This window comes from Glycine soja, chromosome 12, assembly GCF_004193775.1.
Source record: "Glycine soja cultivar W05 chromosome 12, ASM419377v2, whole genome shotgun sequence".
In the NCBI taxonomy this organism is placed as follows: domain Eukaryota; kingdom Viridiplantae; phylum Streptophyta; class Magnoliopsida; order Fabales; family Fabaceae; genus Glycine; species Glycine soja.
Window position 1 is genome coordinate 3,742,489 of NC_041013.1, and position 25,505 is coordinate 3,767,993.

The following is a 25,505-nucleotide window of genomic DNA, read 5'->3' on the forward strand; positions in this document are numbered from 1 at the left end:
TATCTTTGGATACCAGTTTGATTCCTAAATTGAGGCTTGCTTTACACTAAGAAAAACCATACTAATATCCAAAATCTTTAGAGAACTTTGGACTACCAATTTGATAATTTATTCAATGATCATCACTTGATATAACATCAACAATAAACTTTGCAAGTAAACAGAAATGCAGTAACCTGTTAATTGACTATATAAAGATGAATATTAAATTCTCCCAATATACAAACTACTCTCCTACCATTCAGGTTGTGTGGTTACAAACAGCAGAAATCAAGAAAAACCAAAGCTATGTATTGTATATCTTAATATGATTGTATTGTCCATGAGCTTTGACAATAATTTCTATTTATCTAGTTTAAGGGTAATAATATATCTTAATATGAAAGTATTGTCCATGAGAGCAATAGATTCAGATTCTAGCACACAAATTAAACAAAAAGGCAAAAAGTAGCAGCAAATTTGCAACGAGCAGTATCACTTCAACAAATGGATATACAACATCAGAGAACATTCATTATCACATAACTAAAGATGCAAACTCTGAAAAGGGATATTGCTAAAGCTTTAAACAAATTCTATATTGGAAGAATTAGAATCACATTGCTATCAATATTGAGTGTGTCAAGGAAACATCTGATATCACAAGATATATCAGTTTAACATTAGACAATTTCAACATTTCCATTTGGCAACGCACTCATCTGCAGTGTTCTGCCACTGTTTGATGCCAAAAACCGCACAGATGGTAGGGAAGGATCTGTAACAGATTCAATCTCAAGAAAGTTTAGGTCAACGGCACCAGATCTCTTCAAACTCAAAACAAAGACAAGCGCAATCCATCCCAACAAGGAAAGTGCCCAGTAATTGCTCATCCCATGAATCAAACCCCATGCTATAGCATATCCAACAACAATGCCCGATAAATGGCCAAGAAAACTCGCCTGAGGAACAATGATCGAAGTGAAAATAAGCGATTCAAACGGCGCAAAACTGATAGGAAGAGAAAGAAAACCAAAGAGATCCAACTTGGAAGATGGTTGCTTCACAGAAAGAATTGTCATCCACCCAAAAACAACACAGGAATACCCAACAGCCGTCACTCGACGAAAATACTCAAGCTTGAACCTTTGAATCAACAAATGATACATTGCAAGAACCAGCACTCCTGATAGAACAACCAACACAAGTGTGTACTGCAAGTAGTACTCAACACCAAGGCCCAAGTGACCAAGCTGCTCTACCACCCCAAGACTCCAAAGTGCACTCATATTAAAAACAAGATGAATAACACTAATATGAGAAAAAGCAGAAGTAATTATCCTCCAATGATGCCCTTCTACAGCGGTCTCATAACTCAGACCCACATGTGAATACCCAATATTTTTCTTCTGTATGTAGAACCAAATCATGCTGCATATTCCTATGATGCAACTTGTGGCAGGTTTTTCCAAGATCTCATAAAACAAAGGCTTCCCCATTTCCCAAAACCCCTTCTTAAATGCTACAATCAAACAACACAACACAGTCAATTCAATCCAACGCTCCCAAATTCAAGGGTTTCTTCTTCTTTTTTTCAATTTTTAGGAAATCTTAGAAATTAACGATACCCACCAAATGAAAAAGTGCGCATGCGTTACCAAGCACAGAACAGAAACTTTTCTCAAGGGATTGCACGAGAACAAAGCCAGAAAGGTAGTGTCTGTAACTTGAGGGAGTTCATGAACAACGCTGAAGAAGTTCAATTCAATTGTATGAAATAATAATTGTGGGGTTCTATTCAGATTCAATAAAAGGGTTTTGTGAAGAGATCAACGAAGAATCGGGGATGAGAAGAATGCTCTCACCTTGATTGAGGTACTAGAGACGATTCGAGTGTTTGGATGAATGCTCGCCTGCGTTTTCTGAAGCATATGCATATTTTAACTGCCTATCATTTTGTCAAATTAATGATCTTAAATTACATGATATGATGGTAGGTGCCTTTTTTATTTTTATATAAAAATTATGCCTAGAAAATATATTGTTTTTATAATTTGCTGGTTTTAAAAAAATATTTATTTAGTTTCTCAAAAGAAAAAACAAAATTATAATTGGACACTTAATATGTCAATTAACACTTAATGAGAGAAAGAAATGAAAAAAATATGTATTATGATTTGACATGGAGATAAAGATAGAGAAAAAAAAAAGTATTTGTTAAGTGTTTAAAAAGATAGATGTTCATATATCATTATTTAAAGAAATATATTTGTTTAGCCATAGATATTATTTACTATGTTTTTCCTTGTTTTACAGGTAAAAAAGACATCAAAATTTTATTTTATTTTTATTGTTAAAATACAGAATTTTATAACATTTTTTTATTTCACATGCGATAATTATTATAGTCAAGCTTTTAACCATATAGAGTGATCGTCTTTACAATATCTACCAATAGAAAACATTATATTTTAATTATAGTGCATTAAAACTTTTGTTTAAAATTCAATTATGTAATTTGAGCCGTCTAAAAAAAAACAATTAAGTAATTTGTGCTATTATGTTTCTACTTGTATTGAAGCTTTTATTGCAATGGAAGTGATATAAGTTTGTTTTTGTCAAAAGTAGAACTTTATTCAGAGAAGTTATTATTATTTTAGTGAATTTTTACTTCAACGAATTAGTCTCCTATTATTATAATGGAATCTTTAATGTACACTAAAAAATGTTATTTTCCATTGAACACTATTTTTTTTTGTTTTAAATACAAGTACAAAATAATTTAGACAATGAAACATTTTTAAGTAAAATGTCATTTTAGTTCTTCAAAGATTAAAAAAAAAAAATCAAGTTGACTAGTCCTTAAAAAATGAATTTCGACAAATGCATCCCTAAAATAATAGTTTGTTGACGAAATTAATCCTCATGCAAACTTATGTTACTAAATGATACTAGAAAATATGATACAATAAATGTCTCAGTGGAGGTCCATTTTACATTAAATTTTGAACAAAGATTATTTTAGTCCTTTAAAAAGTTGGGACGTTAGGTTAAGTTGACATCTGAAAGATGTAAAGAGTAAGATTAGATTTAAAAAAAAAAAACAAAAAAGACAGGAAAAGAATGACAAATTTCTCACTTTACTGCCAAACACCCTTACTTCATCATCACCAGGATCCCTTATCTTTCACACAACCAGAAACATATCCTCCGTAACTTCAATGCTTAGTTAATTTTGGGTGCAACAAAACAACCAACCTTAACACATTCATTTCCTCTATGGTTTAACCACTCAATTAAGCGTATCAAAGCAATCAAATTAATCCATTTAATTGCTTTTACCCAGAAAAATGTTGATTATTGTATTAAGGACATTGGTTAAGAAAAAAAATAAAAATATTTTTATTGAAAGTCAGAAAATTACCCTATCTATGAGTTTTATTATGTTCTTGTACTAGTTGTCCCTTCCTAATGCGAAATTCCGAAGTTCGTCCCATCAAATTGTCCAACAGTTTAGATGCAAATTCTGATGATTACTCCCTTCAACTAACACCCAACTTATTGCAACATATTTTGGTACGCAAGACAGGCATTTGTGAACAGTTACCATTTCAATTTGGAAAGAAACAATGGTAGCTTCAAGGAGAAGTTGAAAAAGTCAGTGAAAGAGGTGAATGAAGCTGCCATGAGAATTTTTTTGGGCATGAGTCAAAGGGTGTACAAGAGAAGGCTTGGAATAAGGGCCTATAGGGTTACTATGACTTTACCTTCTACTTTTCTTGTTACCATAAGATGTTTTATGCCATGGTTGAACAAAAGGGAAATTATGAAGTGTAACAACCATTTAAGTATCAAGTGGACTTATAAGTTGTAATGGTTGCTTTGAATTAGGAAAAATATAATTGGCATGCTTGTGAATAAATTCTCCAGATATAATGAACTCCTTTATTGAGAAACTACACTTCCTATAACGAACACACCTTAAACGAGTGTTCAACATCCAAAATCCTTTACTAATAACAGTGCTTATTTATCTCTTTTGCAGGGAAAATTCCATATGGAAAAACTACCTCTATGCTCAAGACTTTGGGAAATTCCAATTACCTCAAATGTGTCTATCTTTGTGTGGAAAGTTATACGGGACAAAATCCAAACCAGAGGCAAACTTAAGAAAAGACAAATCAAGTTACAAGCGGAAGACTATTCTTGTGCTCTCTGCCATGGGGAGGAGGAAACGATTCAACACCTTTTGTTCACATGTCCTTTTGCATCAACTATATGGAATCGGTGCTATGCTTGGTTGAACATCAAAAGGGTGCAGCATTGTGATCCACAAAAGCACTTTACGCAGCATGACACTGTGTACCTATCAAGAAAGAAAAATATCAAATGGAGGACAACATGGTGTGCAGTGGTATGGAGTATATGGCTTCGTCCAAATTATCTGCCTTTCAGAGAAGGAAAATTGGATATCGAGCAGGTAGGAAGTCTGTTTTGTTGTATATCAGAGTAGGTAGGCATTTTTTTTTCTTAATTCTCATCTTATCATCGAAAATGATTTTGACTCATTTATAATTTGATTGAAAAATAAATAAAATTTGATCAAGAATTGTTTATGTAAAGATAGAATAAAATATTGTTCAAATAATTTAAATTTAATTTCAGCCTATTTAATCACATGTGTCTAATTACTCACAAGAATAAGTGAAGATAAAACATGAATATTATTGAAACAAATACCTCTAGAAAGCTGTTGTTCTTCGTCTTTCTGCTCTTCCAGACTTTGTTTTGGGTACTTCTTATACCCCATTTTTTTGCATATTAATATTATAATATCATATTTTGTTGCCCGGCCAAAAAAAAAAATCCGAAATCCACGTTTTTGCAAGAGATTAGTTAAATTTGTAAAATAACAAAGGAGCAACTATTAGTTGCAACGCGCATTTGTAGCTACACGCAACAAACTTTTCTTTTAAGACAGCACCACAGATCTAAACACATAACAAACGTCATAATGTATGTATTTGGTATATCAAATAAATTAGTTTTAATTTATATATAATATATAATGTACTAGTATTTGGCTAAACAACTTAATTAAATATTTATTAAAAAAATGCTTATCATAATGTAAGTATTTCTATATAAGTCGTTTATATAATAAAATAAAACAAAAATAGTTAAATCAAGCTCCTGTTTTGGTTGGAAGTGCGACAAAAATACCAAGAAATATTTGAAAGTCAAGACAAGAGACTAGCTGAACGACACGCTATTTTTTACACCAACCCAACTCCATATGTGTTTGACTTAAGGATGAGATTAATGATTTATTATCCACCAAAATTCAAATAGATGGGTATTCACCAAATGTGGCCGTAAATAATTTTCAACAAAATTATTTAATTAGGTGGTAAAACATTTTAAAAGATGCATATTTTATACTAAACTGCTTTTAAATATTATTTATTTATAAGAAATATATATGGCGAAAACTTACATATTTTAACAACTTTAATGCATGTGCCTTATATAAGATATTTTTTTCTGCCATTTTTTTTTTCTTTTTTGTGAAAACATTTTTAAAAATAAAATTGGTTTGGTTTCCATTATTCTTGTGCTCAAGTGAAACAATAACATTAAGAGGGGTTAACCTCTATTAAGTTGATGCACAATTTCATTATAAAAAATAATTTGTCTTGATTAGAATTGATAAGATGCATTCCCTTTGTTCATTTTACAGATGCGCAAAAATAAAGAAATTGATTGCAGTAGTCGTAGTCGTAGTCGGCAGCTCTAGGACACGGACCACACATGAGAATATCTAAAACGAGAAATTGACGCATTCGATGTGGTACTTCCACAGCCACAAGCATGGCAAGCTGACCCCACTCTTCCTTATTCTGATACGTAGGATCTTTCACCCTTTCACCAATTGCACCCTCCTCCAGTCACTTCCTTTTCCATGGCCCAAACACTTTCTCCCTCCATTTATTACCTACCACTGTCACTATGAATGCTCTCTTTTGTTTTTCACCTTCTTCTTTTTTTTTGTGTGTTCATCTTCAACTTCATCCAAACCTTTTACACATCATATTTTCGGCTTAGAACAACCAAAAGCAAGTTCACATTGTCTTGTCTTTTCGGGTAGTGGCTGTAGAGGAACCACTCCTGTTTTGTGCGCATATTGATATTGGAATAGTCTTTCTCTGAACCCCATTTTCGCAAAAAGGAAGAAAGAGAGAGAGAGAGAGAAGAGATATACACTGCCAAGAAGAAGAACATGAAAATTCAGTGCGATGTGTGTGAGAAAGCCCCGGCAACCGTGATTTGCTGCGCAGATGAGGCAGCTTTGTGTGCCAAATGTGACGTTGAAGTTCATGCTGCAAACAAGCTTGCAAGCAAGCACCAGAGGCTTCTCCTTCAATCTTTATCTAACAAGCTTCCCAGATGTGACATATGTCAAGTACACTCCCTTCACTCTATGTCCATCTTCTAGTTTTATGATATTATCACATATTCTTTTACAAATTGTTGTGCTTGGATGAATGGATCGTTTAATTCTGCCAATTTTTTTCCCTCTCAATAGATGTCAGTATGTGTGTTTCAAATGAGAAACAACAAGGATATCTAGGAGTGTAGTTATAATTTATAGCCCTGGCTATTATTTCAATATTAAACATAGAGATGTGTAGCACAGGACGCCAGATCTATTAAATGAATCTGTTTGACATGTATGGTTATGCTTTTAATGGACCAGTCAGGAGGTTGTTTAAGAAAACTTCATAGCAGATCAGTCTAAGGATTGTAGAATTTGATTCCATAATCCTTCTAGTTAGTTAATATTGTCTTAATTCATATGATATTTCTTTATGCTTCTTGAAGCCTCAAATTTCTGATGTTTTAAAGCACTAAGTTTATGAAAAGAGCTAACTGATTACTGATCATTAAAATTGTCTGACATATGTCATATAAGCTTGTGACAGGAACATGTTAGGGAATACTGTACTATTTTACCAAAACTTCATTGATCTTTGATTATTTCTGTTGGGTATCTCAAATTGACTAATGATATATTCATATCATCAAATGATGTGAGATCTCCAACACACCCCTTCATTATGAGGACGGGATGTCTCAAGCATGAAGTTTGCAGAACTCAACATATGTAGTTGGTTCGATAACAGCCTGAGTGGCCCAATGAGCGGCCCAGTGATCCCAAGAATAACTACTACTACTACTAGGATAGGCTATGTTATCTAGATTTCTGTTATTCTAATTTCAATTTGATCTATTTAAACATAGAGTTTTTTGTTTTGTCTTTTGAATATTTATAAATCAAGTAGAGTATATGAGGTGATACCTGTGTTGAACATGGATATTAACCTTCTCCTATATGTAATGTAACTGTAGGATAAGCCAGCTTTCATATTTTGTGTTGAGGACAGAGCACTCTTCTGTAAAGACTGTGATGAACCTATTCATTTAGCCAGTAGCCTTTCTGCAAACCACCAGCGCTTCCTTGCTACTGGTATCCGGGTGGCTTTGGGTTCTAATTGCACCAAAGGCAATGAAAAAGGTCACGTGGAACCATCTAAACCAAAAGCACAAGAAGTTCCTGCGAAAATTCCTTCTCAGCAAGTGCCTAGCTTCACATCCTCTTGGGCAGTTGATGACTTGTTGGAATTAACAGACTTTGAATCACCAGACAAAGTAAGGCAGTTTTGTTTCATAATTCTAGTTGTATATATTAGCTAAAAAATTAGAGTGATTTTGATAAAGGAACCTAGTATGGTTATGATGGACCATTTTGTTTTGTTGCCACCAAAAATATCCATTTTGAAATAGCATACAACAGCCAATCATCACGGAACATGTGAATATCATAAAATAGGCTTATTAGGGCTTGAATCTGTGAACACAATTATTTTATCTGGAAAACATTATGTATATTCTTCAGAACATAACCCCCTTTAATGAAATTGACAAGACATGTCATTAAATGATATTATACAATGACATAAAAAATAGACACCCGTGAAAATGCATCAAGGAATTGAGTTTGAAGTTATTTTTTCAGGACCATGTTTGGTAACTGGTATGTAACTAACCTCTCAACCAGCTGCTGGTCTGATACAAGTCCGAAAGAAAAAATATGCACACATATTTTTGTTTGTTAGTGTGATGGATGAAGACTGACCAAAGCTGTTATTTTTTAATTGATAACTAATTGAGAGACTACTCCCACATTACAGTATAATGGTATAAATGTTTCCTTTGTACATGATCAAGCACTAAATTCTATATGTAAAAAAAGATCCTTAAAGGAAGAGGCTAGTTCTTTTAATTTAATAATTAGCAACTAGCAGGTAGGTTAACTTCCTGTTCGATGTATTACATTCTGGCTCTTGATTCTGTTTCATTTGACTTTCAATGTTTTTAAACACTACTTTGTATCATATTTGCACCATATTTTGTTGAGGGCTATGGTAAGGAGATTTTTATCCCGGCACTTGTGAATTGTTAACCAGTCACTTAATTATGATGTTCCTCATGTGCCTTTTTAAAACGTCTGGAACTGTTTTTTTTTTTTTTTTTTCAGGTTCAGAAGCAATCCCTTGAGTTTGGAGAACTTGAATGGCTAGCAGATGTAGGCCTTTTTGGTGAACAGTTTCCTCATGAAGCTTTAGCGGCGGCTGAAGTTCCTCAGCTTCCAATGACTAGCAGTGTTGGCTCACACAAAGCCCCCAAATCCTTGTTGTCTTACAAAAAGCCTAGGATTGAAGTCCTAGATGAAGATGATGATGAGCACTTCACCGTACCAGATCTCGGATAAAGCACATGGTCATGTAAACAATTGCCTGAATCAGTAGGCAGTAGGTTGACGAGTTGTATATGCATACTAGGTGCAGATGTTAATGAACTCTTCAATGTGCCTGGTCTAGCTGAAGCTCAGGACCATGAGGACTATTGCATGAATCTGTAGATTGATGAGCTGTATATGCATACTTCTCTTAGGACAGTAAGTAATGAAGTATGTTAACTAGCTTGTGGAGTTGATAAATATCTCATTTTAGGAGCTATGAATGGTTTGATTTTTAGAATATAGCATAAATTAAACCTTAGGGGATTAAATTTTCCTTGCTCTTTGTGATCATCACTGTTTACATCCTATAGGTGCTCACACCACACAACAATCCACGTGAACTTGAATGGTTAATTATGTATGCTTGTGTTGAAGATCATTTTGGCCTAATAGCTACGATGAGGCACGCGCCACTACTTGTAGTTATTTCGTCGTTTCAGAACCTAACAGCAACTAACTTCGCGACCAATCAATTTTCTTGTTCCACTCCTGAGAAACATGGATAAAAAGCAGAGATCCAGCAACAGAATGCTTAAGGTATCACTTGGTATGTTGTTCCCCTGCTCTAGGCAGTTTTGGTATGTGACATGCAAAATTCAACTTGATGGTGATTTTATCCATAAGAATCGAAAGAATTCGGATATTAAGAATTTTATAACAATTCCCATTCATTATTTAATCAATTGAGTTAAACTCCTGGTAGCTTTAGTTTTCATTGGCTTTGATATTTTGCAAACAAATACGCTAGGGATTAAAAATCCTCACCAAGGTTTCTTACATGAAATTTTTTGCAGAAAAAAGGGTGAAAAATTATTAGTCACGAGACAAAAAATCAATATGAAGCTCAATTAGAGACTGTCAAAACAGATGCTTCAATATTTGGATCAATATGTCCTGGAATCACCTATCATCAAATTTTAAATGCTGAAAAGAAAAGGATCACTTTTTTTAATACAAGAAAGAGCACTGTAGTTACTTTGTATTCAAAATCCTTTGATATCAATTCACGACAAGTTTGCACTTTTACAAAGTCGTAATAACTATCAAACACTTTGACCTTGTCTCTTCAAAACCTTAAGGGCTAAAGACATTTCTTATCTAGAAAACAAATTTTTCTCTCAATTTTTATTTTTGAAAATGGTCAGAAGATTATCTAGATAGATTGTTAAAATATTTTTCTCCAAAAATTGAAATATCCCTATTAATTCCCTTAAAAACCTAAATAAATAAATAATTGAGTTCATCGTGGTTGACACAAATTCAATTGAGATTACTCATAATGATAACCAAATTCTCTTTCCAAAAGTCAAACTTCTTAAAACTACTCGTTCAAAATTGAAATCAAATGAAGTTTTATGATTTTGAACCAGCACTCTATTTTTTCTAAAATATGCCAAAATCACTTGTCAATGTCAAGCTATTGATTAGGAAATGAGAAAAAATCCTCTTTTTGTCCTTACAAAGCCAATTTTTTTATTTCTCTTCTTTAATATTTAGTTTTTTAATCTTTTAGTTTTTATAAAAGTAATATTGAATGATAAATCAATAACTAAAAATATTGTAGACCTTTATAAAAAAAAACGGCATTTTCCGAGTTAGTGATTAAGTGAGCTTTATTTGTAAATGTATTTAAAATGTATTTGTTGAGTTATTGATACCCTCCCAAGTTCACAAATGTCAAAGAAATTACTTATCTTTTTTTAATTATAAGTAGGTTTAAAGGCAACTACACGGACATAACCTCTCCAACTTTTTATTCATTTATTTTACAGAGGGTTGGGGTATTGCTATACACCACGAACCAATTTCGTGAAATTTATTTATTTTTGGTAAGAAGAAGGGACAAGGCTCAATTCCGTGAAATTTATCATAAAATAAGACATCTGCTGTTCCCGGCTTCACGCACATGCTCCTTTATCTTTTCCTGTCAATTAAAAAAAATGAAGAGAAATCCACTTTTTATTAATATTCCTGCTCATTAAATAAAAGGAAGTAAAAACAGTTTTTGCTTTTAAAATATATTGTATCTTTTTTTATAAAATATTTGGGAAATAATGTAAAAAGAAACATTTCTCTTATCAGTGTATCAGACCAAACTAACCACTAGAGTATATCAGACAGTCTGTTTCAACTATTACTTTAACTGGTTGAATCAATCAATTACACAAAACTTTGGTTGATTCAATCTTTATAAAAATAAAAATCACATAATAAAGAAAAAATTTTATAATAAAAAGACAAAACAGTTCAAGTATCGAAGAAGGCGCAATTGTGGGCTGACCTGATAAGGACTAAATTTTTCATTCAACCAACAATCTCAAAATTTGAAAGAAATCATTATGCAAAACCCCAAATCATATGATATTACCGTTAATGCAGAATACGGTAAAAATAAAACAAAGAAAACCAAGAAACAAAATCCATCTTAAGTTGACAGCAAGCAAGTCCAACACAAAAGTGAAAAGGATGAAGATATATATAAAATGAAAACCAAAAGCTACAAGCACTAAATTTCTATGCCTCTTTGATCAGCTTGAGGGCATCAGCCTCTGTGGGAAGAGCAGGAATTGCTCCCTTTTTAGTAGTTGTAATTGCCCCACACGCATTTGTAAACTTGAGTACTTCCCTTAACCTTGCTTCATCCTGCAGTTAGCAACATGTGAAAATAAGTCCATCATATGAAAAACGATTAGAAAAAGGCTTTACAAAACAATACACTTAGAAATGGTTAACAATTTCCAAACTTCTCATTTTAAACGAGGCAGCTAATGTGAGGTTTATGCAGGGCGTAGTTAAAGCACTAACTTCAAGTATGGATTGATCATCGACAATCTTGCTTAATAGTGCACCAACAAAGGAATCACCAGCGCCAGTTGTGTCAACTGTGTTGACATGAAAAGCCTCCACTGATCCACGGAAATTCTGGTTTGTGCAAAAAAAGAACAATTATTGCAAATAGAAAAGGAGTGATCAGCCATTTGACATACTTTGCAGAACATAACCTTTTAATTTGGGTAAAATGAAAATATCATACTGAGAACATGACAGCAATAAAATCCAAATGCAGAAAGGAAAGTATATTCATAAATGAAGCAAGTCATGTTATTTGCTAACAGAAGTTGATTGGGGCCACAAGGCACAGCATATGGATGAATATATCATATAGGAACATACAGATGAAAAAAATGATATGTGATAGCAATACGACTATTGGAGTACAAGTCTGAAATGAAGTCTCACATCTTATAAGAATGGGAAGATTAAATGTCATATAAGAGAAGATAAGACCCATAAACCCAAGCCTTAAGGTTTTGGGTTAAAATGTGATATTAAGTTCACTTATGATGACACTTGGGACCAAGGAGGTAGTGCCTAAAATCCATTGACACCTAACCAAACTAGGACATAAAATTTGAATAATGGATATAATATACAACAAAGTTTGGAAAGTAAAAAAAGGATATGTAAATTGAAAGAGTAGAGTGTTTTTACCTTGGTATAGTACCTAGAACCATGTTCTCCAAGAGTGACAAGAAGCAACTTTAAATTGGGATGCCACAGGGAGAGAGCCGATGCATCATCAATTTTGTCACTTCCAGTTAGGAATTCCAGTTCCACATCACTGACCTTGATCACATCAGCCTTGTCCCATATGCTAAGTATTTGCTGCCGTGCTTCCTCGGCCGAGGGCCACAAGGGTAGCCGCAAGTTTGGGTCATAAGAGAGCAAGCACCCTGCTTCCCTGGCAACTTCCATTGCCTTCAAGTGTGCTGATCTGCATGGCTCCACGATCAAGCTTATCGATCCATAATGGAATACTTTTGCCTGCTCACAATTTAAGTTTCACATTCAATCACCAACAATATATATAAATCACTTTTACACTATCATGCAATCACTCACAAATTATCATTTGTGATAGAGAAAAAACACTATTGCATTGAACATTTTCATCCAATCATAACCCATCATGCATAATCAATTTGTTGACTTTTATAATAATTACCTTAAAAATTATAAAAACAATGATTTGTGATTGGAATTGAGAGTATAAAATTGTTCTAGGCCATTAGTGTATAACTATTAAGCTCTTTATGATAAATTTGTCAACTTTCATGATAATTCTTTTAATAGTCATCTATAACATCATTTCTGATTGCTTTACCTTCTAAACTCAATAAAATATCACCAAATCCACTACCAAGAGTAATTTTTGGATGCGGTTTTTCTTTTTTGGAATACTGATGGGGTTATTCTTAGTACTTCAGAATTTCAACCACATTGATTAAAAACAAAATACTTTGTTGATGAATTTCATTACCGTACCCTGCATGGCAAAAGGCCGGCAAATTATTCATTTTTTTTTTTAATTATGCACGTGCTTGCAAGGCTGTAAAATATAAATGGTGGTCCTTCATTTGCAACTCAGAAAAAAACTACAAATAAACAAACAGTGAACTGTCTCCCATTCATGATTCGCTGATAACCCTGACGGTCTCTATCATCCTCCAGATTCAAGTTATTTATGGGAATAAAAATAAAACCCGGAATTTTGGTCACACGAGACCAACAAACAAATAATGCAACACAATATGATAAAATGATAGTAATTAACAATGCAGCACATATCCCTATCCATAAATATTTTCAAAAATTAAGGACACGTTTGTTATATATCGAAAATCACTTTCCCACGTCATACATGATTCAATGCTAATATTAAATTTATACTGGCATCTCAATTATTTTCAATAATTTACAATTAATTCCATCAAAATTAGTTTTATTTCACTTTAATAAAGTCAAGTAGTAAACCGGCGCGTGAGAAAGACAACATCAACAAGTCAAAGTGTCTGTTTGGACAGAAGGTTTGCAAATTACTTTTGAGTCAAACATACATTTACAGAAGTATCATTATCTTAACTTTTATTTTCAACTTACATTTATAGAACCGTAAGTATAGCATTTCCAACTTAAATTCAAACAAACACAAAGTAGATTACAACGTGAAGAGCTTCGTTAGTATTCCCACCTCGACCTAGGGCGCGTGAGAAACCGGTATTTAAAATAAAATTAAGAAAATTGTGATAAATATCCATAAAATAAGTTTTACTTTTTATTTTTATACTTTAGGTCCTGCATATATACTGGTTCTAATTTTTATGCATATAATATACTCTTTCGTTCCTACAATTTTATATTTTAGAGATTACAACATAAAAGATTATACAAGTACGGAAATTAGACGAATAATTAAACCTAAAATAAAATAAAACTGAAAGTTTCTCATTTTTTAAGTACGTTTGAAGAAAAGAAAAGAAAAAGTGTATCCAATTTGTGGAAGTGAGACCAACATTTATCTGTATAAGTGATTTAATATTTAGCATCTCTGGGATTCCATTTTAATTTGGACATGCAGTCATAATTGAAGACATTATTTTATCTCAGAAGTCAACATGAAACAATCCAGTGGAAGAAGAATGATTTGACTGTTAAGTAAGAAATATTAGATTATACAAAGAAAAAAAAATGTGGAAGTGGGACTGGAGCCGCATTTTCCACATCGATGAAGTTGCAACCAAAACAGGGAAAAACACGTGAGACACGTCGTCACGTGACATGGTATGATTGCGAGTTAGAAGAAAAGAAAAAAAATAACGTTGTGCGTTTGTTGTCGAGGTATCCTAGATCCACTCGTGGACCCCACCTACCTGAAGCTGACTCAGCATAATCCATTTACCTTAAGCCCATCATTTCCACACGCGCGTGAAACACAAACACTAACGAAGAAAGGAAGAAAAAAGGAGAAGAACTGAAAGTTGAGAATTGAGATAGATTTGCTTACGGATCTGATGAGTTCGAGATTGAGATCTTCGGGCGTGAGGAGCATGTCGGCACTGGGGTTTCTGTAGAACATGAACTCACGCTCCCCGTCGGCGCGTAGGGTCACGAACGCCAGCGCGGTGCGCGCGCCCTTGTCGAAGTTGATCCCGTCGGATCGCACGTCGTTCTCCTTCAGGATTCCGGCCAGCATGTGCCCGAACTCGTCGTCGCCGAGCTTCCCGACGAACGCCGCTTTGCCGCCGAGTCTCGCGACGGCGATGGCAACGTTGGCGGGGGCGCCGCCGGGGGCCTTGAGGAATCCCGGAGCCTCCGCGAGGGACACCCCGGAGACGGTGGGAACGAAGTCGATGAGCATCTCGCCGAAGCTCACGATGAGGCCGTTGCCGGTGGGAGGAAGAGCATTAGTGGAAGCCATGGTTTTTGTGTTTGAATTGCAGAGATAGAAGAAGAATGCTGAAGATGAGAGACTGAGTTTGGGTGCTGAAATGGTAGATATGTAGGGTGTGAGAAAAAAAAAAAGTTTAAATACTAAGATAATAAATTGAGTAAATAGTTATTTTTATCCTTAAATAGAGTTAAATTTATCCTTCGAAAATGAAAAAAAATAGGATAAATTTATTCATTTATTACTTTATATCACCCATTAATGAAAAGTTTACTTAACATATTAAAAACTAATTTGTCAACGACTTCTATACTCATATTTTTTTATTATTTATTTAAATTATAATTTAATCTTCATATTTATTTTTTTTAATTGTTATAAATATATCATTACAATAAATATCTAAAAAAGAGAAAAACAAATATAAGTTAGAATAAACATAATATTAATTAATAAGCATAATTTATCTATTATTATTAATCAATATTGTATTTATTATTATGTTTGTTCTGAATTATGTTTGTTGTCTTTATTGCTTAAGTGTTTATCATGATGTTATGCGTGCAATTAAAAAAAATGTGAAGATTAAATCATATTTTTTTATCAATAGTCATTTTTATCTCTGAACCTGTAAAGCGCTAACAAATTCATTCTTGTATGTATCATGACGAAAGTTAACGATCGAATGAATTTGTTACATTTTCTTTATTTTCGGTGACTAGAATTTGAATTTTTATCTTTCCGATATAATTTTATCGGACACAAGAATGACTATTTATCCTAAGAAAATCAATCAATTTAATTTTAAATCCTCATTGGTTCTTAATATAAAATAAATTATGTTAAAAAATATATTTATATTGTATGATAAAGATTAATTACTTTTATATCAATATCTAAGAAAAAAAATTATCAATTAAATCATGTCATTAATATTCAAATTTTGACAATAATAACTAATAAGTGATTGGTCTTTATCTTTTTAAATTCGTTTTTGGTATATTTTATCTTTTTTAATTCAAATCTCTGCTACTTATTTAGTACACCGTGGATAAAAACAAACAAGTCAGTGGATAAATACTGAAAATATAATTTATTTAATTTTTATCAATTATTTTTTAAATTTAACAGTTATGCATTATTAAAGTAAAAATATTTGCATTGTTAACCAATTAGATATTCATTTTTGTATATTTTTTAAATAATTATTAAAAAATCAACAAATTCAAATACATTGTAGTTATTTTATGATTAGGCCACAATTTGCATTTTCAGGGGCATATTTTCTGATTGTCTAAGATATGTGTATATTTTTTTTACAAGATAAGTATATATATATATATATATATATATATATATATATATATATATATATATATATATATATATATATATATGTATGTATGTATGTATATATTTTATATATATTTTACAATTATAAGTATATTATTTTTTTACAAGATAATTTATTATTCCTTTGTGTGACTTTTTTTAACTAAACCTTCCCGCTTTAATTAATAAGTACATTATTCTTCTTAAAATGAATAATACAAATAAGCATATTATTCATTTTAAAGTTTCTGAATGTGTTTGTAAAACACGACCTTATCCTTTTTTATTATAAAGAATGTTATCATTAATCTAGTAATCTATCTTTATTCGTTTCTTACCCTCATAGTAATAATAAAATAAAATAAAAAATTATTCCTTTCTTTTTCGAATGTAGAACGATTAATCAATAAAGATATTATATTTATACTTGAAATGTAAGTGAAGAATGATAATGTCTCATCAATTAATTAATGATAAGAATAAGTAAAATATAAATAAATGAAAACATTTAATTATTTGTTTCTTATGCACAAGTTTCATTTTTCAGAGGCACTCATGTCCAAGAGATAACTAGTGATATGTGCAAAAAATAATTAATTGTAGTTAATGGACATCACACACAGAATTTGTAGACAAAAATGATTTGGGTTCAATATTTATAAAATACATTTTTAGGAAAGAACAAAAAATTTAAATATGATTAAATTTTAGATTAAAAATTAATCTCATAATCGATCTAAAATGTGAAAAACTTATAAGAACACTTTAGAGTCTGATTACAGAACCAAAAACTCTAAATACAATAGTTAAAAATATATTTGATTATAATCATTTATGTTAAAATTCACCGTTCAATTTGAATAAGAATGACATCTATATCTATTAATTATCAGGTGTATTTATACAATTGAATTACATTTGACTCCGCATATTTAAATTGACAACAACCTGATAAATTATCTAGATAGGATACAATTCAAACTAGTAACAAATACAGCTTGAAAAACTATCTAGATAAAGATAAATTCAAACTAGTAACCAATTGGACCAACCGGTCTTACAATGCATAAAGAGTTAGTGAATGAAGAATAAATATTCGTAAAATGATTTGATCTCTTCTCATATGTTTTGTGCAATTTAATAAGTTGTTTAGTAATCTTTATGTAGCAGTAAAATATTTGGAAAAAACATTTTATTTTGATCTAGGAATAGAAAAGTGGGAGCCAAGGGGCTACGAGATCTGATCTGATCACAGTTAAGTCCAACCCTACTGGAATTAGACAGTGTAACTAAGTCACTAACGTGCCTTTGAAGAAAAGGTGTTGTTTTGCTCTCCACTCTCAAGTCATGATTAATCGATCTAAACTTTCCTCAGTCCTTACTACAAACTAAAAGTCTCCTTAAAAGTATCAATCTGACAACGTGGGCGTGAAAAATGGGAGGAAAAAAAAATCAGCATCCCCAAAACTGGGTACGATTATTAAAACTATAATGAGATTTGTATTCATATATTTTCATTTTTCAATTTTATTTTATTTTTTAAACAAAGTGTTATTAATAACACTTTGTTTACATTCCAATAATTTAAGACTATTACTTATAATTTAAACAGACCTACATGATCAAAAGAGTGGAATCAAGAACCTAGTAGTTATGATAAGGAGGTGGCATTGTCAAGTGACTCAGATGCCATTACAAACCATCAATCATGAAATATATAATTTACTGAATATAATTAGCATTCAACAACAGTTTAGATCAGGGATATTGGCGCCATTTTGAATCAACGTGTCACGAAATAATCAGCAGTGGCATCAATACCGTTCCATACACATCCATTGTAGTATAGAAGTGGCTATAAAAATATAATTTAATATCTAGTACTTGCATTTGGAATTGGAATTAGAGGTGCTATTTTCAGGTCCCTATAGATGTTGGGAATTCTGATGCACATGCAATAACAAACTCTCACAAGGTCCATCCATGGCCTCATGATGTACTCTGATACCATCTCGCTAGGGAGAAAAAGGTAACTTGACTTCATTTGAATTATTCCCATGTCAAGACACGTTTCACTAATACACAATCTATAACTAAATTAATTTAGACACTTCAATACTAAAAAAATAAGTTTACCAAAATAAATTCCTTTCAACTTTATAATAAAGGGACCATAATGATTTAATTGGATTTGCATATGTTATAGCTGCCTTCATTCTCATTTGACATGTTATAAGAGTCCAGGTTCTATAATTTTTATTTTATTCACATAATCTTGAAATATATCTATCCTATGAGAATATCTAGATTAAATGTTGGTTAGTGTTTACCAACATGTCGTTGGTTTGGGTAGAACTTAACTTGAATTTCTTAAATAAAGGCCTAACAGAAATTAGTCCCAGGTAAAACAGGATAATACTTCGCTCAATATATTTTTCAAATTCCTCCGAGGTATTGATTTACTCAAGGTAACTGTTAACAAAATATATTTAATCTATAGTGAATAGAACTTGTTATAAGTATTGCTTATTATAATAGTGGCTATCTTCAGACACTGATGAAGAACAAGAACCTGTGGTCGAGCTTACACTTTCATCTTGAATTTTAGTAAAATATACCTCTCTTTCTTGATTACCATTGGAATCCAACATGCTGTCCTCTTCAGAATCTGATTCATTCATTGACATGTTTTCATCTTCAAGACTATCTTCTATTTCTGATAGCTCCATTTCCGTGGAGTCTGCTTCAGTCTCTGAAAGACTGACTGAAAAATCATCACTAATTCCATGATTACCTTTTTCCTTTGAGTTTCCACTTGGGCCGTCCATCATTGATAAGGGATTTCGGTTGTTTGGATCACCATAGAGTGCAACGTGCCTACAATATAGCTCTAATTCTTTCTCAGCGATAGCAATGAAGCGCCTCACTGACTCAAGTGATTGCTCATACTTGGATTTTTCAAGTGCCTGCAGGAAAATTTAAGTTATTAGATTAAACTAGGAGTAAACCAACAACAAATCACCAGTCATTAAAAAACACCTAATCCACTATTATTTGTCATTGAGCAACTGAACCACAGCTGCTAATGTCCAAATTCAACTATTTGTAGAAAGATTAACTATTTTGTAGAAGCTCTCTCATATTAGTTTCTCTAAAAGCTCATTTTTAACATATGCATAAGCTAATTTTAACTTATCTTATTTTATTTTTTATTCTTATTTTTAACTTATGCACAAGAAATTTTCTTCTCCTAATATCTAAAAAGAATTTTTGGAAGGGAAAAATAACTGCAGAACACTTTTAATACCATGTTAGAGAGAAGTCTTAAATTCAGTTAGTTTTCAGTTAGTTGTAAAAACTGTTTGTGGTTACTATTAGCTGTCTCTTCTTAGTTAGTTAGTATGCTGTGATTCTGTTAGTTACTAACAGAATCAGTTAGTAATTGTTAGAGTCAGAGTTAGGCCTCATTGTGAACTCTGCTCTATATATAGTCCTTTGTTGTAATCATCAGATCAATAATGAAAACACAATTATGATTTCTATCAGTTCTCTATCTCTCTCTAAATGTAACATGGTATCAAGAGCCTTCTGATTCTTCCACAAGCGTGGCAAGATCCTCCATTTCTTTCCTCTTTCCTCTTTCCTCTGAATCTTCCCTTCTTCAATGGATTCCCAACCTCACACACCTCGTACACCACCAATCTTGGCGACACCCAACTCAACAATCACACCTCTATCTTCTTTCAACTACAAGATTTCTGTCAAATTAGATGCAACAAACTATCTTGTATGGCTGCAACAGATTGAACCAGTCCTAAGGGCTCATCGCCTTCATCGTTTCTGTGTCACTCCTGAGATACCTCCTCAATATGCTTCGGAACACGATCGCCTTGCCAATATTGAAAACCCAGCTTTCAGCAACTGGGAATTACAGGACCAGCTCCTCTTAGCATGGCTGCAATCATCTCTTTCCCCTGCCATTCTTCCTTCTGTCATTGGTTGCAAACACACATTCCAACTCTGGGAAAATATCCATCAATCCTTTCAATCGAAAACCAAGGCTCAGGCGCGACAATTGCGAACTCAGCTACGCACCACGAAGAAAGGATCATCTTCAATTTCTGAATTCTTGGCAAAAATCAAACACATTTCAGATTCGTTGACATCAATTGGTGAGTCTGTTTCCCTTCAAGATCAACTTGATGTGATTCTTGAAGGTCTTCCTAATGAATTTGAAAGTCTCGTAACCCTAATCAACTCAAAGATCGAATGGTTCGATTTAGAGGAAATTATGGCCCTTCTTTTGGCTCATGAGCAGCGATTGGACAAGGCGCGTATCACTGAAGAAGCTGCATTTTCAGGATCAAAGAGAACCCGGATGGTACCATAAACAAATATAAAGCACACTTGGTCGCCAAAGGATTCAACCAGAAATATGGTCAAGATTACAGTGACACCTACTCTCCAGTGGTGAAACCAATCACAGTGAGAACTGTCCTCACCATTGCTCTTACTTCCAAATGGCCCCTTATTCAACTTGATGTCAACAATGCCTTTCTTAATGGGCAACTCCATGAAGATGTCTACATGCAACAGCCTCAAGGCTTTATTCAGGGTGAATCCACTCTTGTATGCAAACTTCACAAGGCAATATATGGTTTAAAACAAGCCCCAAGGGCTTGGTATGAGAGTTTGACAAATACTCTCATCTCCTTTGGTTTTCAACAATCCAAGTGTGATCCCTCTCTTCTCATATTCAACAAACATGGCTGCTGCCTGCTTATTCTCATTTATGTAGATGATATAATCATCACGGGTTCCTCCAACACTGCTATTAACCTCATTGTGAACAAGTTGAATGCTACCTTTTCTCTTAAGCAGCTTGGCACTCTTGAGTACTTTCTGGGCATAGAATGCAAGCTTACTCCATCTGGTGCTCTTCATTTATCTCAAGCTAAATACATTAGAGATATACTTCACAAAGCAGGCATGGAAGACTGCAAAGGGATTTCCACTCCTTTACCTGCAAATCTTAAGTTGTCCAAAACTGGTGCTGACCCCTTTGACAACCCCACTCTGTACAGAAGCATTGTAGGAGCCCTGCAGTATGCTACAATTACCAGACCTGAACTTGGATACTCAGTCAACAAGGTGTGTCAGTTTTTCGCTCAGCCACTGGTCTCTCATTGGAGTGCAGTCAAAAGGATCTTAAGATACTTAAAGGGCTCCATTGATCATGGTCTCACCCTTCTGCCTGCCACCACCAGTGCCCCTCTCAGCATTAATGCTTTCTGTGATGCAGATTGGGCCTCTGATATTGATGATAGGAGGTCCACTTCAGGTGCTTGTATCTTTTTTGGTCCTAATCTTGTGTCCTGGTGGTCTAAAAAGCAAACTCTGGTTGCTAAATCTAGTGCAGAGGCCGAATACAGGAGCCTAGCACATGCTGCATCTGAAGTTCTATGGCTCCAGTCTCTTCTCCATGAGCTCAAAGTTCCCATCCCTCCTCCAATTATCTATTGTGACAACCAAAGTGCTGTTGCTATTAGTCACAACCCTGTGCTTCACTCCAGAACGAAACACATGGAATTAGACATTTTTTTTGTGAGGGAAAAGGTTCTGAACAAGTCTTTGGTTGTTTCCTACATTCCTGCACAACTCCAAGTTGCTGACATACTCACCAAATCACTCAGCAAGCATTTGTTCTACAACTTCCGCTCCAAACTCAGAGTACTTAGTATTGCTGAGCTTGTGGGGGGAGTGTTAGAGAGAAGTCTTAAATTCAGTTAGTTTTCAGTTAGTTGTAAAAACTGTTTGTGGTTACTATTAGCTGTCTCTTCTTAGTTAGTTAGTATGCTGTGATTCTGTTAGTTACTAACAGAATCAGTTAGTAATTGTTAGAGTCAGAGTTAGGCCTCATTGTGAACTCTGCTCTATATATAGTCCTTTGTTGTAATCATCAGATCAATAATGAAAACACAATTATGATTTCTATCAGTTCTCTATCTCTCTCTAAATGTAACATACCATAACCAATCAACCAGCCATCAAATTCATATGTCAGCATGAGTTTTGAATTGTCCATGATCATACAGCTCCAAAATGCAGACTGGAGATCACTATACTATGATACACAAAAAAACACAGCATACGAAACTAGATCCTATAGATCAAGTGCTACGGATATAAACACTGACTAGCCTGGCTCAACCACTTATTTTTTTAGATTTTAACCAATAATATTTTCACATTGCATTGTCCCACTTACAGCTTGGCACACCTTGGAACACTGTCCTAAACCTATTTCCAACTTATTCTTTGTTTAATGTTTGATTTCACGGCTTTGTAATACCAATCATGTATTTATTTACAAGCAGATGCAGCAAAACATGCAGAATAAATGCCCTATAATTGGAAATATTATGGAATGGAAATAAAAAGAGAAAACAATTAGAACATAGATTCTTTAGTCAAGTTGAATGTACACAAAGATTTATAATTTCTACGGTATAAAAGGTCTCATTCAAAACAGAAAATGATGTGTGTAGAATTAAAATTTAAAAAACAGTTAACAGAATGGGGGAAAAAGATCTCGAAACACAGTTAGTGAACCAAATAATGGTGCAGTGAGCCAGTGACCTTTAAACTGAGGCTAGTAGGTGCAAAACACCTACACTGATTATAGTTTGATTACTAACCAAAATATTAGGTGTATGAGAATTCAACAGTTTGTAAATGGTCTGAAATGAATTTATAGAGAAATGTAAATGCCTGTCATAAGAAAACAATTTTGAATGGATGAGACATGTGTTAGTGCAATTACATGGGTTCAATATAATTAAACAACAAATAGTTTTGTACACACGCATATAACGAAGGATTTGGGTCCTACAATGTGAGGGGTGCGTACTTTTAAAAATAAAGCGCACTAAGTAACAACTGTTGATTAGAAAATCAATGATTGAGATTGTAGTTAATTACAGATATTGTTATGCATGTCTTTGATTTTATCACAATTCTCAATCATTAATTTTCTAATCACTAGTTGTAAGTGCACTTTATAGTTTATCCTCTAAGTGCACTCCCCTCACTTTAGAAGAGTTGGATCCTGTAACAAAAATACACAATACTGGTTCTGAACACTGTTGGAGAGGAAAGGTGAAAATATATTTTTCTACTTACACCACATTTTACAAAATAGTTGCATGACATGAACCTTTTCTGCAACTGACAATGCAGGTAAAATATCGAAACAATTTGAATTTCCAATGCTTTTAAACGATGAACAAAAACTATAGCAATCATGCATTTCAGATCTTTTTTTTTTTTCATGAAGCACAGAAACACACCTTTTTCTTGGACAGGGTATCAATTGGTGACATAACCTCAGGCTGTTCATAGTTCTTTCCGCGATAAAATATTATAGTGTCATCTCCAATTATTTGAAGTGGAATACCACCACTCAATCTGGCAAGTTCTTGTGCATACTCATGTACTTGACCAGGTTTACAAGGCTTGCAAAAGACCTTAACAGTCTCATGTTTCTTCCAATGCATATGCATATTGAGAACAACCCCTCCAAATAATCCTCTTCTGCCAATTTGTAGATAATTAGATCTCTTCTGAGCCATTTTCTTCAAATAAAATCGTTCCTCCCCCGTCAAGTCATCAGGCTTTACAACAGGACCCTGAGCTTTAGGAACTTCATATCGTTTGAGCCTTTCAATGAGCAATGCTTCCTTAATTCTGGCCTGTGGTTAAAACCAGAATCATGCAAAAATTTAGTAGAATGTACAGGCAGATAATCATTTCCAGATTTTTGTGATTGTTGATGACAAAATTTCTAGTCTCATCAATTAAATACTGGAAATACACAAAAATCAGAAAATCCCCATTAGAACAATGCTGCAAAGAAAGAAGAGATCTTTCTGACCATGTAAAGTTACAAACAACTAGGGATCACATATCATGAGTAAAAATAAACATGCATGCCTCCAGAGTCCAGACCCATAACTGCTATTGCCAACTCTCTAAATGGACAATATAACTAGCACAACCGAGAAATTTACCATTGCTTTAAAAATATAGAAAAGAGAGAAAAAAGAAGAAAGAAAAATATATCATCTAGAATCAAGAAGTACAATAAAAAATAACATCTTGTACCAAAGCATGTTGATTTTTAGTTTCCCCTCAAAGGGAAGAATATACTAGCGAACCAATTTAAAATTTGGCTCTAGTTCGATCCAATTAGCCTAAAAGTGGTATATTCGATCACTTGAGATCCATACACATCAACACAAGCAAACAAAGACAATTAAAATCAAACAAATGAAGCGGTATGCTGTAGAAATCGAATCATAGCTTACTTTTTCAATCTTGTACTTGATTCTCTCTTCTGCACAGGCAAATCTCTGCTTCTTCTTCTTCCCTTTGATGCCGAGTTGACGGGGGTCCTTCCTGTTGGCCGCTCTCCTCTTCTCCTTCTCTCTCTTCCTCTGCATCTTCAACCTCTTCTTTGTCGTCCACTTGTCCTTCTTCGGAGGCTCTTCCTCATGAGTCTCAAACTTGGTCTTCCCTCCCGTTATCACAAGGTTCACCCTGCCATAGCTCAAATTTCTCAAACCCCACCAATAACCTTGCTCTCCCACCGGGACACAGTGCCTCAACGGAGAACAAACACACATCTGAGTCCTCCCAACAACTGACCTAGAACACAAAGGAATTAGAACATAATATTATAGCACCTACACATAACACATGTCAATTCAAAGCCTTAAACTTTCAACAACCCAGAACCACCAACAAGAAAAACTAAATTTACCCATGTTAGGTTCTTCAATATATTGTCCGTATAACAGTATAATTGGTTTTGGGTAGTGACTTAGCAGAAAACTATAATTAACAAAAAAAAAAAAAAGTGACAGTGAGAGAGAAGAGAGACAACCTGGGAGAGACCGAAAACGAGGTAGAGTACGAGAATCTGAGAGCAAAGAAAGCTCTCCTTATGCTGCGGAATAACGAAGTTGCCATTGTTGAAGAAGAATGTTTTTTGTGTTGTTGTGTTATATAGTTGGTGGTGGTGTTTTTCAGGTGCACTACCCG

At 33.6% G+C, this 25,505-nt stretch overlaps 4 protein-coding genes and 1 long non-coding RNA gene across 7 annotated transcripts; 1 reads left to right on the forward strand and 4 right to left on the reverse strand.

The window, feature by feature from the left end:
* Positions 1 to 386: 386 nt before the first annotated feature.
* Positions 387 to 1,955, reverse strand: LOC114377965 (RHOMBOID-like protein 13). 2 transcript variants are annotated; one of them, XM_028336458.1, is made up of 3 exons: positions 1,845 to 1,954; positions 1,612 to 1,728; positions 387 to 1,501 (listed from the first exon to the last, which is right to left on the reverse strand). In XM_028336458.1, exons 2-3 carry the CDS (start codon positions 1,628 to 1,630, stop codon positions 663 to 665), a joined length of 858 nt encoding a protein of 285 aa, XP_028192259.1. In that variant the 5' UTR covers positions 1,631 to 1,728; positions 1,845 to 1,954; the 3' UTR covers positions 387 to 662. The 2 variants fall into 2 exon arrangements, with proteins under 2 accessions (XP_028192259.1, XP_028192258.1); XM_028336457.1 differs by having other exon boundaries at positions 1,612 to 1,955.
* Positions 1,956 to 3,901: 1,946 nt separating this feature from the next.
* On the reverse strand, positions 3,902 to 4,898 carry LOC114379787. The gene is made up of 2 exons (XR_003659604.1): positions 4,720 to 4,898; positions 3,902 to 4,345 (listed from the first exon to the last, which is right to left on the reverse strand). It is a non-coding gene; the product is annotated as an uncharacterized LOC114379787 (long non-coding RNA).
* Positions 4,899 to 5,867: 969 nt separating this feature from the next.
* Positions 5,868 to 9,221, forward strand: LOC114379786 (B-box zinc finger protein 24-like). The gene is made up of 3 exons (XM_028338505.1): positions 5,868 to 6,442; positions 7,390 to 7,689; positions 8,579 to 9,221. The coding sequence occupies exons 1-3, from the start codon at positions 6,260 to 6,262 to the stop codon at positions 8,810 to 8,812; spliced, it is 717 nt and encodes a 238-aa protein (XP_028194306.1). The 5' UTR covers positions 5,868 to 6,259; the 3' UTR covers positions 8,813 to 9,221.
* A 1,893-nt stretch (positions 9,222 to 11,114) lies between these two features.
* LOC114378335 (fructokinase-2-like) lies at positions 11,115 to 15,191 on the reverse strand. Its single transcript, XM_028336905.1, has 4 exons — positions 14,688 to 15,191; positions 12,335 to 12,667; positions 11,648 to 11,764; positions 11,115 to 11,485 (listed from the first exon to the last, which is right to left on the reverse strand). Exons 1-4 carry the CDS (start codon positions 15,099 to 15,101, stop codon positions 11,357 to 11,359), a joined length of 993 nt encoding a protein of 330 aa, XP_028192706.1. The 5' UTR covers positions 15,102 to 15,191; the 3' UTR covers positions 11,115 to 11,356.
* A 3,561-nt stretch (positions 15,192 to 18,752) lies between these two features.
* LOC114379514 (uncharacterized CRM domain-containing protein At3g25440, chloroplastic-like) lies at positions 18,753 to 25,462 on the reverse strand. Of its 2 annotated transcripts, none has more exons than XM_028338192.1 (4): positions 25,348 to 25,462; positions 24,770 to 25,109; positions 23,753 to 24,154; positions 18,753 to 19,369 (listed from the first exon to the last, which is right to left on the reverse strand). In XM_028338192.1, the coding sequence occupies exons 1-4, from the start codon at positions 25,431 to 25,433 to the stop codon at positions 18,917 to 18,919; spliced, it is 1,281 nt and encodes a 426-aa protein (XP_028193993.1). In that variant the 5' UTR covers positions 25,434 to 25,462; the 3' UTR covers positions 18,753 to 18,916. The 2 variants fall into 2 exon arrangements, with proteins under 2 accessions (XP_028193993.1, XP_028193994.1); XM_028338193.1 differs by having other exon boundaries at positions 24,770 to 25,104; positions 25,348 to 25,431.
* Positions 25,463 to 25,505: the final 43 nt, after the last annotated feature.

Excerpts from the sequence above, each read along its gene's own strand:
- LOC114379786 (XM_028338505.1), top strand. The coding sequence starts at position 6,260 with ATGAAAATTCAGTGCGATGTGTGTGAGAAAGCCCCGGCAACCGTGATT. Across the intron at positions 6,443-7,389 it reads CCAGATGTGACATATGTCAA|GATAAGCCAGCTTTCATATT; the intron begins GTACACTCCCTT and ends ATGTAACTGTAG. Across the intron at positions 7,690-8,578 it reads ACTTTGAATCACCAGACAAA|GTTCAGAAGCAATCCCTTGA; the intron begins GTAAGGCAGTTT and ends TTTTTTTTTCAG.
- LOC114378335 (XM_028336905.1), bottom strand. The coding sequence starts at position 15,101 with ATGGCTTCCACTAATGCTCTTCCTCCCACCGGCAACGGCCTCATCGTG. Across the intron at positions 11,765-12,334 it reads GTTCTAGGTACTATACCAAG|AATTTCCGTGGATCAGTGGA; the intron begins GTAAAAACACTC and ends TGCACAAACCAG. Across the intron at positions 11,486-11,647 it reads ATGATCAATCCATACTTGAA|GATGAAGCAAGGTTAAGGGA; the intron begins GTTAGTGCTTTA and ends TGCTAACTGCAG.
- LOC114379514 (XM_028338192.1), bottom strand. The coding sequence starts at position 25,433 with ATGGCAACTTCGTTATTCCGCAGCATAAGGAGAGCTTTCTTTGCTCTC. Across the intron at positions 25,110-25,347 it reads TCGTTTTCGGTCTCTCCCAG|GTCAGTTGTTGGGAGGACTC; the intron begins GTTGTCTCTCTT and ends TTTGTGTTCTAG. Across the intron at positions 19,370-23,752 it reads ATACCCTGTCCAAGAAAAAG|GCACTTGAAAAATCCAAGTA; the intron begins GTGTGTTTCTGT and ends ATTTTCCTGCAG.